The sequence below is a fragment of the Thalassophryne amazonica genome, chromosome 1, assembly GCF_902500255.1.
Source record: "Thalassophryne amazonica chromosome 1, fThaAma1.1, whole genome shotgun sequence".
Classification (NCBI taxonomy): domain Eukaryota; kingdom Metazoa; phylum Chordata; class Actinopteri; order Batrachoidiformes; family Batrachoididae; genus Thalassophryne; species Thalassophryne amazonica.
This window is the reverse complement of record NC_047103.1, coordinates 43,934,550-43,954,646: the sequence shown is the minus strand read 5'-3', so window position 1 is coordinate 43,954,646 and position 20,097 is coordinate 43,934,550. Positions and strand designations below refer to the sequence as shown.

The following is a 20,097-nucleotide window of genomic DNA, read 5'->3' as shown; positions in this document are numbered from 1 at the left end:
GCTCTGCCCCCTCTTTTCTAGTGTGTACGCGAAGGGAGGGTGAGTGGCCATCTCAAACTCCCTGGCGCACATAATTCCTTTAATCAACAGGCATCTGAAAGTTATTTCCTCTTGCAAAAACATAATGACCCCAGCTCTTCACTCCCAGTTCAGAATGACCCCAGCATGCTTCACTCCCAGTCGTTAGTGGCTACAAAAACAAATTCGTGCAATTAGTGTAATAATAACAAGTACATCATTAGGGTTACTTTAAGACAGGGGCAAAACAACATAATCTTTTCTCCACACACGCCCGAAGAACAGTGACCAGCGGTCTTGCCTGGGGTTCAGACGCTTAGCGGTCCGGATGTATTCCAGGTTCTGATGGTCTGTGAAAACTGTGAATGGAATCGAAGCTCCCTCCAACAGTTGTCTCCACTCCTCCAGAGCCTCCTTCACCGCAATAAGTTCCCGATTGCAGACGTCATAATTCCTTTCAGCCGGGGTCAACCTGCGGGAAAAATAGGCACATGGGTGGAGAACCTTGTCGGACTCCCCGCTCTGGGACAGCACGGCTCCTATCCCTGAGTCAGAGGCGTCCACTTCAACTATAAACTGGCGGTTTGGATCGGGCTGCACCAGAACTGGTGCAGTCGAGAACCGGTGTTTCAACTCCCTAAACGCAGCTTCGCACCGATCCGAACAGGTGAAGGGGACTTTAGTGGAGGTCAGGGCTGTCAGGGGGCTAACTACCTGACTGTAGCCCTTGATGAACCTCCGGTAGAAATTTGCAAAACCGAGGAACTGTTGCAGTTTCCTACGGTTTGTGGGTTGGGGCCAATCTCTCACCGCCGCAACCTTGGCCGGATCAGGGGCGACGGAGTTGGAGGAGATTATGAACCCCAAGAAGGACAAAGAAGTGCGGTGGAACTCGCACTTCTCGCCCTTCACAAACAGCCGGTTCTCCAACAACTGCTGCAGGACCTGACGTACATGCATAACATGAGTCTCTGGATCCGGGGAAAAAATGAGTATATCGTCTAGATATACGAAGACAAACCGATGCAGGAAGTCCCGCAAGACATCATTTACCAAAGCTTGGAAGGTCGCGGGGGCGTTAGTGAGGCCGAACGGCATGACCAGGTACTCAAAGTGACCTAACGGGGTGTTAAATGCCGTCTTCCACTCATCTCCCTTCCGGATCCGAACCAGGTGGTATGCATTTCTAAGATCCAGTTTTGTGAAAATTTGGGCTCCATGCAGGTGCGTGAACACTGAATCTAACAAGGGCAGAGGGTATCGGTTGCGAACCGTGATCTCATTCAGCCCCCTGTAATTAATGCATGGACAGAGTCCGCCGTCCTTCTTGCCCACAAAAAAGAAACCTGCACCCATCGGGGAGGTGGAGTTCCGGATCAGCCCGGCAGCTAACGAGTCCCAGATGTAGGTCTCCATTGATTCGCGTTCAGGACGTGAGAGGTTGTACAGCCTGCTGGACGGGTAGTCAGCGCCCGGAATCAAATCAATGGCACAATCGTATGGACGGTGCGGGGGAAGGGTGAGCGCCAGATCTTTGCTGAAAACGTCAGCAAGATCATGGTACTCACTTGGCACCACCGTCAGATTGGGGGGAACTATAAACCTCCTCACTAGCTGTCACACCAGGCGGAACCGAGGATCCGAGACATTCCCGGTGGAAGGTTTCGCTCCACTGAGCCACAACCCCAGACGGCTAATCAATCCGGGGATTGTGCTTTATCACCCAAGGATAACCCAAAATCACATGGGAGGTAGAAGGTGTTACATAAAACACAATCTCCTCCCTGTGATTACCAAACACCACCAAAGTCACTGGCTGTGTCTGGTGTGTGATTAATGGAAGAAGGTTGCCATCTAGTGCCCGTACCTTCAAAGGTGAAGGTAGAGCCACTAGAGGGAGCCCGACCTCCCTTGCCCATCTGCTGTCCAGCAGATTCCCCTCCGACCCCGTGTCCACCAGTGCTGGGGCGTGAAGGGTTAGATCCCCACTCAGGATCGTGACTGGGATGCGTGCAGATTTACGGGTTTTCCCCGCGTGGGTATTATGACCCACCCTTAGCCCAGTCTCTAAGGACGAGTGCTGCTGTTTTGACCGTTTGTGGCAATTTTTCTGCGTGTGCTCGGTTGAGCTGCAGTGAAAACACTCCCCACTGACCAGCCTCCTTTGTCTCTGATCTTATCGCCTTTTGGCCCTGCGCGTTTCCATAGCAACGTCAGCAGGGGGAGCTGTTGTCATGTGGAGTGCCCTGGCTGTGGAGCGTGGGGAAGACGGCTCCCTTTCGGACCCGGGAGGAAGAGGGACGGCTTGTGCCTGACCACGCCCTTCGTCTCGCTCCCGTCGGTGTTCTGTTAATCGGTTGTCTAACTGTATAACTAGGTCGATAAGCCCGTCTAAATCCCGCGGCTCGTCCTTCGCCACCAGGTGCTCCTTAAGGACCAGAGACAGTCCGTTTACAAAGGCGGCGCAGAGTGCAACAGCATTCCAGCCGGCTCGCGCTGCCGTGATGCGGAAGTTGACTGCATACTTCGCTGCACTCCGACGCCCCTGTCTTATCGACAGCAGCACACTTGAAGCGGTCTCGCCTCTATGAGGGTGGTCGAACACCTGTCGGAACTCCCTCACAAACCCAGCGTATGTCGTTAGGAGCCGTGAATTCAGCTCCCAGAGCGCCGTAGCCCAGGCGCGTGCCTCTCTTTGAAGCAGATTTATAACGTAAGCCACCCGGCTAGCGTCTGACGCGTACATGACGGGACGCTGTGAAAAGACGAGCGAGCACTGCATTAAGAAGTCTGCGCACGTCTCAACACAGCCTCCGTACGGTTCCGGAGGGCTTATGTATGCTTCAGGGGAAGGTGGGGGGGTTCGTTGAACGACCATCGGAATGTCTGTCTCAGGCCTCCGGTCAGCAGGAGGAGGTGCTGCAGCAGCGCCCTGAGCCTGCGCTTCCACCTGGGCGGTGAGAGCCTCCATCCTCCGATTGAGAATCACATTCCGCTGGGTGACTAAGTCACACCAAAAACACCACAGGAAAATGGCTGCAAGAGTTCAGACTAAGACACAGTTTTAAGTCAGCAGAGAAATTACCTCTTACGGTAGCTGATTTCTCAGCAGGGAGGTGGAGTTGCAGTCCGGCTTTTATGGTGATGTGGATGATGAGTGACAGCTGTCACTCTCTGTTGCTCCGACGCCCTCTCGTGCTTGAAGCCCGCACTTCAAGCAGTGCGCCATCTGGTGGTGGTGAGCCAGCAGTACCTCCTCTTCAGCGGCCCACACAACACTATGCGCTGTATATCTGCCATTAACCGCTGATATCTGCAACTGACGGGGATCTGCGGCTTGGCAGCGGACTGGGACAGTGTGTAAAACAGATATATATCGTGCCCATCATGTCCACATCACAAACTAAAATATGTTGTAGCGAATGCATACAAATTGGCCACAAATAAAGCATTTTATTACATCTGCTTTGCAGCTGATTTTCAGACAATCTGTGAATGCATAACAAACATCACGTAAACCCAAAGTACTATATGTGGCAGAAAGCAACATACCTGCCAGTCAGTGCCGGTCCGGCTGTGTAGATCCACAAAGACGTAGCTGCTGCAATCGAGGACTTTTATTTAACACAAACAAAAGGAAGAGCTGCTGCCACAACTCATGCTGAAGTCTGTTTTCTGTGACACTCCAAAAAAAAAAAAAAAAAAAAAAAAAAACACTGTCTCACACCCGGAGCGGCTTCCCCCCTCCCGATCCCCAAACTCATGAACAGTTAACCCTCGCATGACAAAATGAACAATAACTCTGTGATCAACTTGTCCAAGTCCAGCACTTGCTCCAGAGCCTGTATTGTTGGTGTGAATAGTGATGCCAAAAGCAGCGAGTGCGCTTATTTTATGTCCGCAATCCAGACGCCGTGCATGCCCAACACGTGCGCGATGCATTCATAATACACCCGTAATACTGCCGTGATAATCTCAATGTGTTGGATCAGTTTCCTCACTACATGCGTTATATAACTGTGATTGTTCATCATATATTCGCTATATATTATTAATATATCCGTAATTCATACTGGGACATTTGTCATTTTTTGGCTGTTTTTGTTGCGGATGACAATGAACGTCCGCAATTTGTGTACTCAATTCATGCGCAACTGATCCTCTCCCCAGTGGGACAGGGCCCTTACAAGCTTTGAGCATTAAAAAGTTAAAGCACGTCATTACACAACAGTGATTCCTGCTATGGTTCCTAAGGGGGCTAATAATTTTGATCCTGGTAATTTATGGTTTTTAGAAACATTATGTGTGTGTGTGTGTGTGTGTGTGTGTGTGTGTGTGTGTGTGTGTGTGTGTGTGTGTGTGTGTGTGTGTGTGTGTGTGTGTGTGTGTGTGTGCACAAAGTAAAATTATGTAAGCATCTCAAATAAAACTAGGATGATGAGAAATGCTTTGGTGAAAATTCCTTGCTCTGAAAAAAAAAACTGAAAATTTTGAAGAAAATGTTAAATTTCTGTAACGTTTTTAATTATTTATTAATTTATTCATTTGGAGACACTTTGCTCTACAGATATTCAGGCCTCGCAACAGGGTCCCATAAATATGTAATGTTTTTGTTTAAATCTTTATGCCTCCACACGGGAGCACCAAACGTAACATTTAATTAATAAAATAAATTTAGTACTGAATAAGCTCACACACGGGGAGCCAGAGGCATGTAGCAATTTATAATGAATAAGTAATTAAACTCCCAAATTGAATCAGATTGGACTAGGCCCAATGTAACGGGTCACCAAAATAATTAATTTAGGGTTTAATACTTATTATTTACTTAATTCTCGGGGCACCACTTATTTATAGCATAAGTGCTTTAATTTAAACATTAATTTCTCAGTCTCAATGAATTAATCAGTCTCGATTTAGTTTAATCAATCTCCGATCTGAAAGTCATGAATTTTCACGATACGGTTGACCAAGAGTTTCTTTCTGTACACAAAATAAGCCACAGCAGAAAATATTTACAATTTATTTACAATTTATACAAGAAATGAACATTTTACTGGCATTTTCTGGACAGTGATTGCAAATAGGTTCATTCATGGAAACAATTTTCTTACTCATGAGACGTTGGAAGAAATAGAGATAAAGCTTAAAACTTTAAGAAATAAATCTGATTGGAATTTAGTGATGAATTTTGAAGCCAATTATGAAGAAAAATATTACATGAATGTTTTTAAAGAAAAAGGATGAGCCACCTGTATCCACTGACAACAAACCTCTTTCATGGAGCCTGGACTGGATCAATTAGCTGCTGTTGGAGGGTTGGTTCCGTTCATCCGTTGTCGATATTTCTGCTCTGGGCAGCATGAGCTCACCTGAGTCGGAGGGGCTGACCATGCCGTGAATGGCGCAGGACAAAACCACAGGAATTCGCGCGTGGGGCGCAGCCATATGCCGCAAAGCAACGCCGCGATGAAGCCTCGCAGGACATGTTCTGGCATATCCAGCTAATCCACAATTTCTCAGATAGTCACACGACTGAAAAGCCACCGAAAGCCGTCTGAAAGCCATCTGAAAGCCGTCTTGTGAGACCAACACGGAGGTGGTTTTGTGCCGCGCCATTCGCAGCATGGTGGCGCATTCCTCCGCTCCTCTTTCCCTGACAAAAACTCCTGTAACAGTGGAATGTGCCGAGAAAGTCTTGATGTCCACGTCTTCTGCCATTTCTGTGGTAGTCAGACGACGTCCCAGATCAACACAGCGTTCAGTTTGGAAATGATCTGGTCGATCACTGCTCGGTCCGCGGCGCGCTCTCAGCCGCTGTGGGCGGTCTTTAAACCGGCTGTAACACTCCTCAATCTGTGTGATCCCCATAAAATCGTCCCTGAAAGCCATCTGAATTTAGCGAATGGTGTCCACCTGGCTGTCTCTCACAGTTTCTGGAAAAATTTGGTGCAGCAAAGCTCCAAATCATTCAGACATTTCCCTGACAATGAAAATCCGACGAGGGGGGGTGGACCAGTGCTCACTCAAAGCCTGCCCAAAGGCAAATGACGCAACCGACAGGCGTGAAAAAACTCACGCATGCGCACGAAGGTTCAAGCTTGGCTGATGCAATCACATGTGATTCAAATCCATATAGTTTTTGAAAAAAAATAACAAGGGCCGTTACTTTTTGGACAGACCTCGTATACGACGGCTAAGCCAAGCTTTACTAACTTATAAATAACCTTTGAATGATATGAGATAGAAACTTACTTTTTTTTTGCTGAAAAGTTAACTCTGCGGACTTTTGAGCCAGCCATCGGCCATCTTTGTACTCCACAGAGAAGCTGTGTGATGACATGCGCAATGAGGGTGTCAAATCGGAATTGGTTCACTGTCACATGGTTTTCCAAACTCCAATCATAGGGCAGATTTACCTCACGTGAAAAGCCAAACATCGTTTTCAGGAGTGATATGTTACTAGTTGGCCCATTTGAATAGCCCCTTGCGGCTATTCAAACGGCTCCAATGAGTACATACTATTAGTACATACTCAGTGTGCCCTGCACCATTACATACAGTGATCAGTGAAAGCAGGAGCACACGGAGAGCCTCTGATGACAATCTCATGTGCTCAAACAAAGAGTGTGTAACTATAAGGATTGCTCCACTAGTTTGCATGTGAATGTTACTGGATAACTCTGTTGCGTTCTCTGCGTAAAGCACTGTTTACCATATCAATGGACAACAAAATGCATAGACCATTTTGTATATATTGTTCAAAATGTGCATTTGTGTTTATTGTTTGAACCTTTTTGTTGTACATCCTTTCACACAAGACTTCAAATTACCTTTATTAAGTGTCAAAACAGTTGTTTATTATAGTTTGCTGTGTGTTTTGAATAAATGTGTGTGGAAAATTATTTTTTCCTTGCCTATTTTTGATTGTAAACCTTTATTACACTTAAAAAAAACACAACAAAAACATATATATTCTGAAAGCACAGGTTGTCCTGAAAAAAAGAGACATAAAACTTGATTGTGGGATGCAGGGAGAGCTGTTAACAGCAATAATGAAACATTTATGCCAGGTGATGGAATTGTCCAAAAAATACCCTCGGACCCCAGAGGGTTAAAGCGTCAGGTTAAAACTTTGTCAAAAGGAAAGAATGAATGAATGAATGCCACGTGGTAGCTTAGCTTAGCTTAGCAATGAGGCCTTGGCCCACAAAGAAAATTTAAAATTAAGCGTTAAGGAAGAAAGAGAAGAAAGAGTTGATCGCGCAGAAGGGCGGGAGGCAAGACTCTGTTCTACCTTTTAAAGGGGGACTGATGTCACCAAACTCTACCCATTTAGGGTGTGTGTAATCTCACAGAAACTTCATGTCCTTAGAAAGAGGGCAGACTGAAATGATTCAACTATTTAAAGACATTAATTAATTTGAAATACTATTTGTTCTAAGACACTCAAATGGAAACATCATTCTTACTAGTCAGTTAAACACATCCTTTGGATAAACAGAGTACTTCAACATCAGCATTTTAGATACTGCAGAAAGGTCTCTCTCTCATACACACACACACATCAGTTAAAATGACCACATGTCAATAAACTGGAATGATTACATGCAAAGCATTTTGTTTGGATAATCAATACAACCAACATTATAAGTCTTTAGATAACAATGAAAGAAACACTGATCTCAAATTTTATTTCAAACCAAAGGTCTTTTTGTTGCTTTAAACTCAAGATAAATGCTGATTGTCAAGACAAAGTTTATGACCACATGTTATCATGGGGGGAAGGTTTTGCAGGCTGGAGAGGTTCCTGCCTTAGTTTGATCATAAACTTTGGGTTTTCCTGGCCTGGAGAAGCTCAGATTCTGACGTGAAGCAATTATAATGTCATGTAATTCATAATGACCGAAAATTCACTGATAAAAGCCGAGGGCTCCCCTTTGAAACACTTTGAATTACGGTTTTGTTTTCCTCTGGAAAGCAGTGTTGGACCATCGGGGGAAGTCTCCAAAACTTATCTGAAGATCTCCAGATGACTTAGGAATTTCTCAACTGGGGTGGAAATGCAGTCTCTGTCTCCAGTGGGTTTTTGTGGTTGAGAGGATTAATATATTTTATTTAATCAGGTCTAATCGAGGCCATAGCGCTACATTTCCTAGGGGGAGGGGGGCAACAATTTTTCCTTGTATGGACTTCTGACTGCAGAATTCTCTCATTTGCAATAAGTAATAATAGTAAATGGAGCCTTCTTGTCACTCATGATATTTTTCTTCTCTTTGCAGATTTGGTCGTCGCATTGCCATCCTGCTTTCAATGCTTGGCTATACGATGTTTGGTGCTGTTACTGGTTTTTCTCTCCACATCTACTTTTACATGGCGATCAAATTTTTCTCTGGCTTTACAGGAGGTGTTGCTTTCATGAACATATCTATAATGGGTAGGTACTCACATTTAAATTTTTCTTTATGATTACAACATCTACTCATTTGTAATAGTAACAGCTAGCATTGAAAGGGTAAGCAGTATGGTGACATTCATCCATTCATTTTCTACACCTGCTTATTCCAATTAAAGGTCACGGGGACCATTCGGCAATAAGTGGGGTACACCCTGGACAGGCCGCTAGTCTATTGCAGAGTACTGTGACATGTCTAAAGAAATACAGTGTATTCATATCATATAGACTTTTTTGAAACCTTGTTTTATTTCATTGTGTCAAGTGCAAAATCCTTATACTAAAGGATGATTAACCTGAGTATGAGGTCTGTAAGAGGAAATATCAAACTGAGGTGTTAGTACGGACCGAGTATAGTGAGGTCTGTGCGAAAAACCATGAGGTTTGATATTCCCGTACAGACAAAGCATGCAAGGTTAATTAGTCATTTATTATATGACTGTTACATAAACACGCAAACTTACAGTATTGCCTGAATATGCTGCTGACGGTGTTGGGCTCGTTCACTTTCTTCACCTCCATGAAGAACAGATGGTCCGGTTGTTAGCTGGTAAGCTTTCAATCACTGTGTTTTTTCTGATGCAGTTTAGATATTTATAGAGAACGTTCATGTCCGACTTTGTTTTTTTTTAATCATGTTTTTAGCTTCCTGGTTTGCAACAAAAAGGCAGATTGTCATGGTAACCAGTCCAGATATGGAAAATATCTAACCAGTAATCAGCCAATCAGAGCAGCCAAATAATAAAATAAATAACTTTCATTTCCATGTGCACAAATGCATTGCAAACACTGCATATTCTATTCCAAATCAAAACATGAAGAAAATTTCATCAGATTTCCTTTTACTTCACAAAAGGTGAAGAAAAGGGAATATTAAGCTGTACAAAAAATAGCAGTGTCTGCATTATTCTTTCTGTGAAACAAAACAGGTGTAAAACAGGAGGCCCGTATTTAAGGTCAAAGGCAGCAAATGGTGTACAGTACATGCAGGAACGATGAAGTGCATTTTTGAAAATCTGAATAAAATGGGTCATTCCAGACACTGTTCAAAAGAACAACGTACAACCCCAATTCCAGTGAAGTTGGGATGTTGTGTAAAATGTAAATAAAAACAGAATACAATGATTTGCAAATCCTCTTCAACCTGTATTCAAATGGATACACCACAAAGACAAGATATTTAATGTTCAAACTTATACACCTCATTGTTTTTGTGTAAATATTTGCTCATTTTGAAATGGATGCCTGCAACACGTTTCAAAAAAGCTGGGACAGTGGTATGTTTACTACTGTGTTATATCACCTTTCCTTCTAACATCACTCAATAAGTGTTTGGGAACTGAGGACACTAATTGTTGAAGCTTTGTAGGTGAATTCTTTCCCATTCTTGCTTGATGTATGACTTCAGTTGTTCAACAGTCCGGGGTCTCCGTTGTCGTATTTGCACTTCATAATGCGCCACACATTTTCAATGGACGACAGGTCTGGACTGCAGGAAGGCCAGTCTAGAGTCTGCACTCTTTTACTACGAAGCCACGCTGTTGTAACACGTGCAGAATGTGGCTTGGCATTGTGTTGCTGAAATAAGCAGGGACGTGCCTGAAAAAGATGTTGCTTGGATGGCAGCATGTGTTGCTCCAAAACCTGGATGCACGTTTCAGAATTGTTGGTGCCATCACAGATGTGTAAGTTGCCCATGTCATGGGCACTAACACACCCCCATAACATCACAGATGCTGGCTTTTGAACTTTGCGCTGGTAACAATCTGGATGGTCTTTTTCCTCTTTTGTTCGGAGGGCACAACGTCCGTGATTTCCAGAAACAATTTGAAATGTGGACTCAGACCACAGCACACTTTTCCACTTTGCGTCTGTCCATTTCAAATGAGCTCGGGCCCAGAGAAGGTGGTGGCGTTTCTGGATGTTGTTGATGCATGGCTTTCACTTTGCATGGTTTTAACTTGCACTTGTAGATGTAGTGAAGAACTGTGTTAACTGACAGTGGCTTTCTGAAGTGTTCCTGAGCCCTTGCAATAAAATCTGCGTGGGCACAATGATGTTGGTTTTCAATGCAGTGCCGTCTGTGGGATCGAAGGTCACAGGCATTCAATGTTGGTTTTTGGCCTTGCCGCTTACGTGTAGAAAGTTCTCCATATTCTCTGAATCTTCTGATTATATTTTGGACTTTAGATGATAAAATCCCTAAATTCCTTGCAATTGAACATTGAGAAACATTGTTCTTAAACTCTTGGACTATTTTGTCAACCAGTTGTTCACAAAGTGGTGATCCTCGCCCCATCTTTGCTTGTGAATGACTGAGCGTTTTAGGGATGCTCCTTTTATACCCAATCATGACACTCACCTGTTTCCAGTTGGGTGTTCTTTGAGCATTCATGAAGTTTCCCAGTCTTTTGTTGCCCTGTCCCAACTTTTTGGAAATGTGTTGCAGGCATCCATTTCAAAATGAGCAAATATTTCCACAAAAACAACAAAGTTTTACTTTGTACTTTGATTAAAATGTTGACTGGAGAGGAAAACATATAAAGAATTTCAGAAAACGATAGGCAGAAAGAATAAAATCTGTGGTTAGATCCATATTTTGAAGCCCATTCTCACGCTGTGCTGGACTTCATTTGTGCATTCTGTCCCAGAGACTGTCAGGTCTTACCCCTGCTCGGTCCTCACCCATCATGTTTGTTGTCAGTCTTTTTATTGATTTTCCTTTTGTCTGCTTTTTTGACAGTCTGATTATTTCACTTTTGTCACAGCTGCTTGTTTTCTGTTCATCACAACATAGCCACATCTTGAGTTCCATTCTGGTTTAGTTTAGTCTTTGAACCACCGTCTTTGATTTTGGTTCATTACTGCTTTTGTCACAGCTTGTTTTCTGTTCATTACACTTCAGCCACTTATTGAGTTCTGTTCTAGTTTAGTCTTCATCCTTTAGTTTCTGGTTAGTCAGTCACTGTCTTGAGCACATTTGTAAATCAGGTTTTTCTGTACTCTCCTGCCACATGTTGAGTTCTGCTTTAGTTTAGTTTTGATCCACTGTTTTTGATTGCATTTGATTACTTGTGTCACTAAGTTTATTTGTCAGATTTACCACATTTGTCTTCAGTTATTATTCATGTCAGTTCTGTTCTGGTTTTAGCTTTTGGATTTTCTTGCTCTCCAACCTGATTCTGTTCATGTCTAGTTTCTATGCCGTCTTGGATATTTTAGTATCATTTGTCATGTCCATCTTGTCACTGCACTCCTTTGTCTCTGTCCCCTGGTTTGGGTCATTCCTGTTCAGCCTGTTTCCGGCTGGTCTTTTGGTCCCTGTCCGATCCGGTGGGTTTCACCTGAGTGTCTGGGTGCTCGGGTGCATCTTGTCACTGCACTCCTTTGTCTCTGTTCTTATATTTTCACATCCAGTTTCTTTTGGATCACAGTCACGTCCTCAGATCACTCCACTCTCTTGCCCATCACCTTCTCAGCTCTGCTGGCCACGCCCAGTTTTGTATGTCACCTCCTTGTCCACCTGTCACAGCCTTCTCTTGTCTCACAGCCTCTCCTGTTAGTCCACGCCCTCCTCCTGCCTGCACACCACACCTGCTCCATATCACTTCCTAATTAACTCAGTGTATTTAAGCCCTGCATGTTTTCTTTTCCTTTGCTTGCTCGTTGATTTTGTTATCTTTGTCCTGGCCTCTTGTCACAGTTTTTTGCTCTAACGTTTTTCTCGACCCCACTTGTATTCTGGATCAGGATTTTGTCTTTGCCCTTGTTACGTCGTTTGCTGTGTTATTGAACCCCGCCTGTTTTTGACGACGCCTCTGCTTATCACCTGCCTGTACCTCCGCATCGCTGACTGCCATTCTGTGTACCAGACCCTGCCTGATTTATTGATAAAGCCTTTTTCTTAATCCACCACCTGCCTGTGTGTCTGCATTTTGCTCCCTACCACCTGCTGAGCCCTGACTACCTGTAAATCATGACAGAACGAGCAAGCCAGTACCAGGGAGCAGTGGACTCACCTCCAGTCATCAATCCAGACATTACTCTCATTAAGGACATTTTTTCTGAAATTTTTTCTTTAACTGCTTTCACTCCTACCACACTCCGAAGCGAAAATTTGATTTTCTGGATCAAGCCTGGAATTTGGTGGAGGCCAATGTCTGGTTGTACCAGTTCTTCCCTGATCTAGAGGATCTGGATGGCTTATTCTCAGCAGGGAGCCTCCCAGCCTGGGTGAGAGAGCTTGAATCACACCTGCCACCCAGCCACCTGCTCGCCGATGGTAAGGATGAATGGGTTGACCTTGACGGTGACGACTCATCAGATTTAGAAGGTACGGATCTACAGTACATAGCCACCGTATTTTTTAAGATTCAGGACTTATACTATGACTTTTTGGACAGTCCAGATCGGCAGGACAGGCGTCGGATTTTTTCTTTATTAGATCAGATCCTGCGGGACGAGCCAGAGATCGTGTCCACTTATCCAGACCTGGAGAACATCAAAGCTCGGTTCAAGCGCGGTCAGATCCCTCCATACATCGAGGATCCAATGGACTTTAGTTTTGAATCCGAACTTTATGATTCCTGTCTTGATAGCCCACGAGTGATCACACTTTCTGCCACAGCCGTCACGCCCCCTCAGCAGGTCATTTCGACCCTGCCTTGTCGGACACCAGCCGTGGTTCCTCGGAGTTCGTCAACGTGGGAGCCGGCCGAGCAGAGCTTTCAGCCTCAAGAATCCGCTCCGTCGTCAAGTGCGGCTCCAGAACCATTCGCCCCGACACCGGCCCCACGAAGGCTGTCTACGCCCCTGTCTAAGCCTGCAGCCACTATATTCTCTCCGCCTGATATATCTGGGGCTTTTATGTTGCCTGAATCCCCTGCGGCTGTCACATCCTCCGCAGGGCCATCAGGAAAGTACACACCCCCACTGCAGCTGACGACACCTGTTCCATGCACATCGTCGCAAAAGCTCCAGGAGACTCCGGTCCCGACCCCCCGGCACTTCTCTTTACAGGCTTCAGCGGCTCCACGTCCGCCTCCTGCCACGCGCACACCACAGTCAGCAGCAGCCTCAGCGCGCTCAACATTACAGCCCACAGCTGCACCTGTTGAAGCTGAGCCTGCACTGCTCACATCGTCCGGCCTGTCAACGGAACCGCCAGAGAAATCCCCGCAGCCTCAACTCTCAGCAGCACTTCCAGCATCTGAAACTTTGGAGGTCAACACACGAGTCGCGCCATCAGCAACATCTGTTGCAGCAGCACCTGTAAGCACAACCGCAAGGTCAGCTGCCACTCAAACACAGTCCGCGCGGCCACAGCGCACAGCAGTGCTAAACTCTGTGGAGACGACAGCAGCGCGTCCCTTTCAAGATCCATCAGCACCCCTCACAACCTCAGCACCACCAGTAAAACCTCCGGTACAGGTCACCACACCTCGGCTCCTCTCAGTATGCACGCAGTGGGAAACGCCTCCTGCCACGCCTCTTGAGTTGCTTCCTCACACACAAACATCAACAAAGCTCCTGAAGGTGACCTTGGGTGACTCAACCTGCATAACGATCAGTCATGCTCTGGTTTGTTTCTTGATAATGCTTCTTTTATTTTACCACCTCCTGTTGTGTCCTCCACACAAGCAAGGTTGTGTCTCCATTTATAATCAGTTTTTGTCCCCTTATGTCTGTACCAAATATTTAATGATTAGTTTTTTGATTTTGTGCTCCTGGTTCATAGTATTTTTCAGAGCTCCTATCCTACAGCGTTTTGGTTTGACTCATGTCTGTTCCTTCGTTCAGATTTTGTTTGATTTCTTCTTTAAAACCAATGTTAAGCTGTCTATTTTTGGTTCTGCCCCAAGTGTTTTTCATTGTGTTTCTCATGGTTTGCGTCCTCTGATCAAATGTTCCTTCTCTCACAGTTCTCTTTATCATGCACTCAGAGGAACTTTTCAATTCTTTGTGTCATTAATCAATCAAGTTTCTTCTTCATGGTTCTCTTCTGCTCACATTTCTGTTTATCATGGCCTTCTTTTTTGGTTCTGTTGGGTTAAGTATTCTTGGTTTTCATTTGTTGAAATACTTTGTTCATTGTTTCATCTTATCTTTGATCCTTTTGTCCTCCTTGGCTCACATAGCATTTCTATTTGTAGTTCCTTGGTTAGATCTGTTTGGTCATTTAAGGTGGTCCCCACTTACTGGTCAGTTGCTGGACTGTTAATCTTGCGGTTTCTCTGGAGCACGGTTCTTTTTTGGCCTTTTCACGCATTACTATTTGGTTTCGGTGGATTTTTGTTCTCGGTGCCACTCCCCAGTCCACTACCTACTCTGTGGCTGGGTTGGTTACTCTGTTTTTTGGTTTATTGGACTCTGTGGTTTAGTCATTTCTTTTTTGCGCTTTTGCACACCATTCTGGCATCGGTTGGATGGTTGTGTTTTCCAGTCCACTTAAGTTTGCACCTTTTCTCCGTTTTGTTTGGTAGGGTTCGGTTTGGGAATGTTTTTTCGGTTTTTGTCTGGTCCTGTTTCTCCTGCTGTTCTGAGCCAGCCGTGTGGCCAGCTTCCTGTTCATGCCAGGAGACTTGATGGGTCCCCTGATCCGCCACTGAAGTCACCCGTGAATTTTGCGGGGTCCTGTGGTCGTCCTCCGGACCCTGTTTTTGTTCGCCCTTGCTTTCGTTTTTCTGTCCCCTGTCGACCATTATGCCTCTCTCCCCAGGGTCCCCTGGTTTGGGTCATTCCTGTTCAGCCTGTTTCCGGCTGGTCTTTTGGTCCCTGTCCGATCCGGTGGGTTTCACCTGAGTGTCTGGGTGCTCGGGTGCATCTTGTCACTGCACTCCTTTGTCTCTGTTCTTATATTTTCACATCCAGTTTCTTTTGGATCACAGTCACGTCCTCAGATCACTCCACTCTCTTGCCCATCACCTTCTCAGCTCTGCTGGCCACGCCCAGTTTTGTATGTCACCTCCTTGTCCACCTGTCACAGCCTTCTCTTGTCTCACAGCCTCTCCTGTTAGTCCACGCCCTCCTCCTGCCTGCACACCACACCTGCTCCATATCACTTCCTAATTAACTCAGTGTATTTAAGCCCTGCATGTTTTCTTTTCCTTTGCTTGCTCGTTGATTTTGTTATCTTTGTCCTGGCCTCTTGTCACAGTTTTTTGCTCTAACGTTTTTCTCGACCCCACTTGTATTCTGGATCAGGATTTTGTCTTTGCCCTTGTTACGTCGTTTGCTGTGTTATTGAACCCCGCCTGTTTTTGACGACGCCTCTGATTATCACCTGCCTGTACCTCCGCATCGCTGACTGCCAATCTGTGTACCAGACCCTGCCTGATTTATTGATAAAGCCTTTTTCTTAATCCACCACCTGCCTGTGTGTCTGCATTTTGCTCCCTACCACCTGCTGAGCCCTGACTACCTGTAAATCATGACAGAGACACTTAAAAAACAAAATAAAACAAAAATAACTTCTCACTTTCCTCATCAAAATATTATCTTTGGAAAATCTGTCCACCTAATACACACTTGTTTTTTTAGTGCATCCTTGTAAAGCACAGATTTGAACCATTTTGATGTATTCACCATCAAAGTCTACAAAAAAACAAAAAAAAACAACACTGATTTCCCCTTCTGTTGTCCCCCATTCATTTCAACAGAGGCCCTTGAGGGGGTGTTACTGCACATGATGCCATCAAAGTCCAGTTTTTGAGAGGTTCATGTTTCCAAGTGTTTATCAGCAGCAGGTGAAATTACGCTCAATTCCCCATGTTTGACATCATTTCTCAGGGCATAATAGCACAAAAAACAAAACAAACAAACAAGCATGAATATTTTCATAATTCTTTATTTATTTAGAATAGTTAGCTAAACTAACATTTCATTTTTTTCGTAATATGCACTTTAAGCAATGTACCTTGGGGTCAGAATGTATTTGTTTGATATGATTAAACAAACACACTGACACAGAGGTCTCCAAAGAAGTATTTGATTACCTTGAGTGTAATGACACACGCGCTCCACGATATCATACGATATTATCATTTTACCGAGGCGTTGCTTGGCCGGTATCGTAGATTTACGTCGACGCTACCTGGCTATAGCCGCCCGCTGTGTGTAAACAAATGACGTCATAGCGCGCGCAGCCCAAGAACTGTGCGCAGAGGGAAAAAAAAAAAAACTGTCCACAGAGGAAAAGATGAAAAGGCAAGAAGTGTGATTTGATCCCGATATGGATATTCCGGATGATTTTCTCATGGATAGTACGACAATGAACAGCAGCTAACGCAGCCAGCTTGATGAGGACACCGAATTTGGAGAGTAGCACGCGCCAGCCGACACGACAAAAGTTAAACTAAGCCAACTTTTTATGTACGCATTACGTGTTGTGTCGCTCAGTAAAAAGTGATAATAATGCAAATAACATGCATTTGTCGTGCGGTATGCATTTTCCAAAAGCATGTTATTGTATTATTATCATGATGCATCTAACAGATTTGATACATATCACAATGCATGATTAGTAGAAAGTAATGTGTGGTGAATGTTCTTTTTTAAAAACTAATTAATGTGACATATAAATTGTAATCCATGGTATCTGTTTCAGATTTGTACTTTTTTATCATTTTTTTTACTCTTCTGCAAGCGGCCACTATTTCTTTTGTGCAGTACCATATTTTAAGCAGTAGAAATCACACTGGTCCAAAAATGCATGTTTAAGAGAAAAAAGTGTGTAAGTCACACTCGAGTATAAGTCGCATTTCTCACTTCATGCAAGCAGAAGCAACATTAATCGCTGTAGTCATTTAGAAAGGCACCACACGGTGTTAAGGAACACAGCTAGCGAGCTAATTAATGTTAGTATAAGGGCACAAAATGTGAGAAAACTGCTTATTTCAACCCCTGAACAGGCAATCATATGTGAGATTAATGTACCACACAATGAAAAGTTTGAAAACCTTGTATCATTTATTTATTTACATCACAAACACCGCTTTAGCCATTGGAAGCTAAGAGCTAATTAATGTTTTTGTTACAAGTGCAAACTGGTTCTTTAAGCAACTGAATACACGATTATATGTCAGGTGAATGTACAATGTAATTTATTATTGAATAAACTTACCATTCATTTTCTTCTTTTTGTTAATAGAGCTGTCCTTGTATTTTTAAATAAATCCAAATAAGGTTTCTTTCGAATAAAAAAATAAGTCCATTGTCATTCAAAAGTGCAGTCTTCTAGTAAAAAACACATTATGGTATTTCTTCCGAACAAAGAACTTTCTTAATTTTTTTTTTGTGATCTGATTCTGGTGGTTCCTCTTATTCGATGTGCATTTGATGCCTGTCTTCCTGAAGAGAGGCATCTTGGCACAGATTTGGCCCCAAACTGTAACTTTTGGTGAGAAGCGGTGCTGAGCTGAGGGTGACAGTGGCCCTGTCACCCTTCACCTCTCCCACCGGCTGAAAGCACACGCCTGTGGTCCCACTTCGCGAGTTGTTTCTCCCTCCGGACAGGCACAGGGCTCTTTTCGTGGATCTTCCCAGCTACGGATTCACCGGCACATTTATCTGTTTCCTGTTCACATTGTTACTCTGCTGTGGAATGAATGTCTGTTCATTTGCACACATAGACATGAAGACCTGTTTCTGTGTATTTTTACAGTATAGTTCTTTGTTAGACAGCACTGTTTGCTGTTTGTTAAAGACATCCATTCATATTTATTTGCGTGAAGTGAGTATGCCTACTAAATATATTTTATATGGAGCCCGACATGCGGAAAAGCTCAAAATGTATCAAGTTGAGACTATGGCCTATTTCCGTAGACGAGTCCATAAAAATCATAGAGGGATATGCTTTGCAAACTTAATACCCATTACTACATTGGATGATGTTGAAATTGAGGATGGCCCGCTGGCTGTTCCAGCAATATCAAATATTATGTGTCTGCTACCTACAACCCACGTGGAATGGCTCAAACATAAACCTACTTCCAGGCATCTTATATATGCTACTCTGGAACCACCCCAAAATCCAAACAGTCCAACTATCAATGCCACTGAGGTCCTTAGTCTGGGTCTCATTAACATAAGATCACTGTCCTCAAAATCATTGTTGATTAATGAGGCTCTGAGTGAAACGTGGCTAAATCCCAATATCCCTACGCAAATGATCGACATTCTGGGTTACGTTACTTTTCGTAAAGATAGACAAACAGGAAAGGGAGGAGGTGTTTTGACATATGTTAGGGAAACACTTCATTGTATTGAAATTAATGTAGATTCTTGCAATATGGAATGTTTAGTTTTAAAGATCGTTTTATCACCAAGAATGAGTTTTAATATTGTGATTTTATATAATCCTCCATCTTTTAACGTGTCCTTTTTTTCAAAATTAGATGAAATTTTTAAACAATTAAAACGTGATAGTGAAATAATTGTGCTTGGGGATTTTAACATTAATTGGTTGGACAAGCAAGGTAAACAAAAATTAAAGGCAGTAACTTCAAAATATAAATTAAAGCAATTAACGGTAGGTCCAACAAGACTAACAAAGACAAGCAAAACTCAAATAGACCTTATGTTTACAAATAAACCAGAACGTGTAATAAAAACGTATAATCTTATCACAGGATTATCTGACCATAATTTGACGCTAATTGCTAGAAAGTTAACAAAAAAGCATCTGCATTATTTTGCACAAATGCCAGTTTTCAAAAAATTAGAAAAAGTGATATGTCTCATCTTGATAATGACGTGAATAGTATTTACTGGGACTCCGTCCTTCAAACGCAAGATCCAAAGAATTGTTGTGATATGTTTACAGATACATTATCACAAGTGATTCAGAAGTACACAAAGCCCCTTAAAATGAGGAAAAGACGCCAGTCATTACCGTGGTTAACTAGTAAATTGTGTCGGTTGATGAAACAAAGAGATACTGCTCGTAAAAAGGAAATTTCAACAGAACGATATACTGACAATGCTATTTATAAAAGCCTCAGAAATAAAGTGGTTAGTGAGATGAGAAAAGCTAAAACTGAATATTTTATGCGCTTGATGGAAACGTCCAGGGGTAACAGTGCTTGCCTATGGACGCAAATACATACACTGACAAAGAATGACTCCAAACAAAAAAATTGATTTTTAATACAACTAAATATAGATGGCAATTTGATTACTGACCAAATGAAGATTGCTATCTCACTTAATACCTATTTTGTGACCTCAGTGGAACAATTAGCAGAAACTTGTAAACTTATAGAGCTTCCTGAGATATCCATGGGCCCATCAGAAACTGCATTTTCAATATTACAAATTAACGAGGATTGTGTTAAAAAAAATAGTAAGTAATCTCAAACCATCTAAAGCAAAAGACATAATTGGATTAGATTCTGATTTTGTCAGAAAGCATAAAGAATCTCTAGTTGGCCCTCTAACACATTTGATTAACCTATCCATTTCTAGGGCGAATGTTCCACAAAAATTAAAACAAGGTCTCATTAGTCCAGTTTTTAAAGCTGGAGACCCAAACAAAATATGTAACTATAGACCAATTTCAGTCCTTCCAATTCTGTCAAAGGTGCTTGAAAAAACAGTGGCGAACCAACTTATTGATTATCTGGAAA

General features: G+C 43.3%; 1 protein-coding gene across 1 annotated transcript in view; it reads left to right on the top strand.

Annotated features, from left to right (window-relative positions):
* The window catches only part of LOC117509073 (solute carrier family 22 member 13-like), a 90,997-nt gene that overhangs the window by 29,354 nt on the left and 41,546 nt on the right, over positions 1 to 20,097 (top strand). Inside the window, exon 3 of the mRNA XM_034168879.1 lies at positions 8,301 to 8,455. Within this exon, the coding sequence (XP_034024770.1) occupies positions 8,301 to 8,455 (155 nt within the window). The remainder of the gene's footprint in view (positions 1 to 8,300; positions 8,456 to 20,097) is intronic.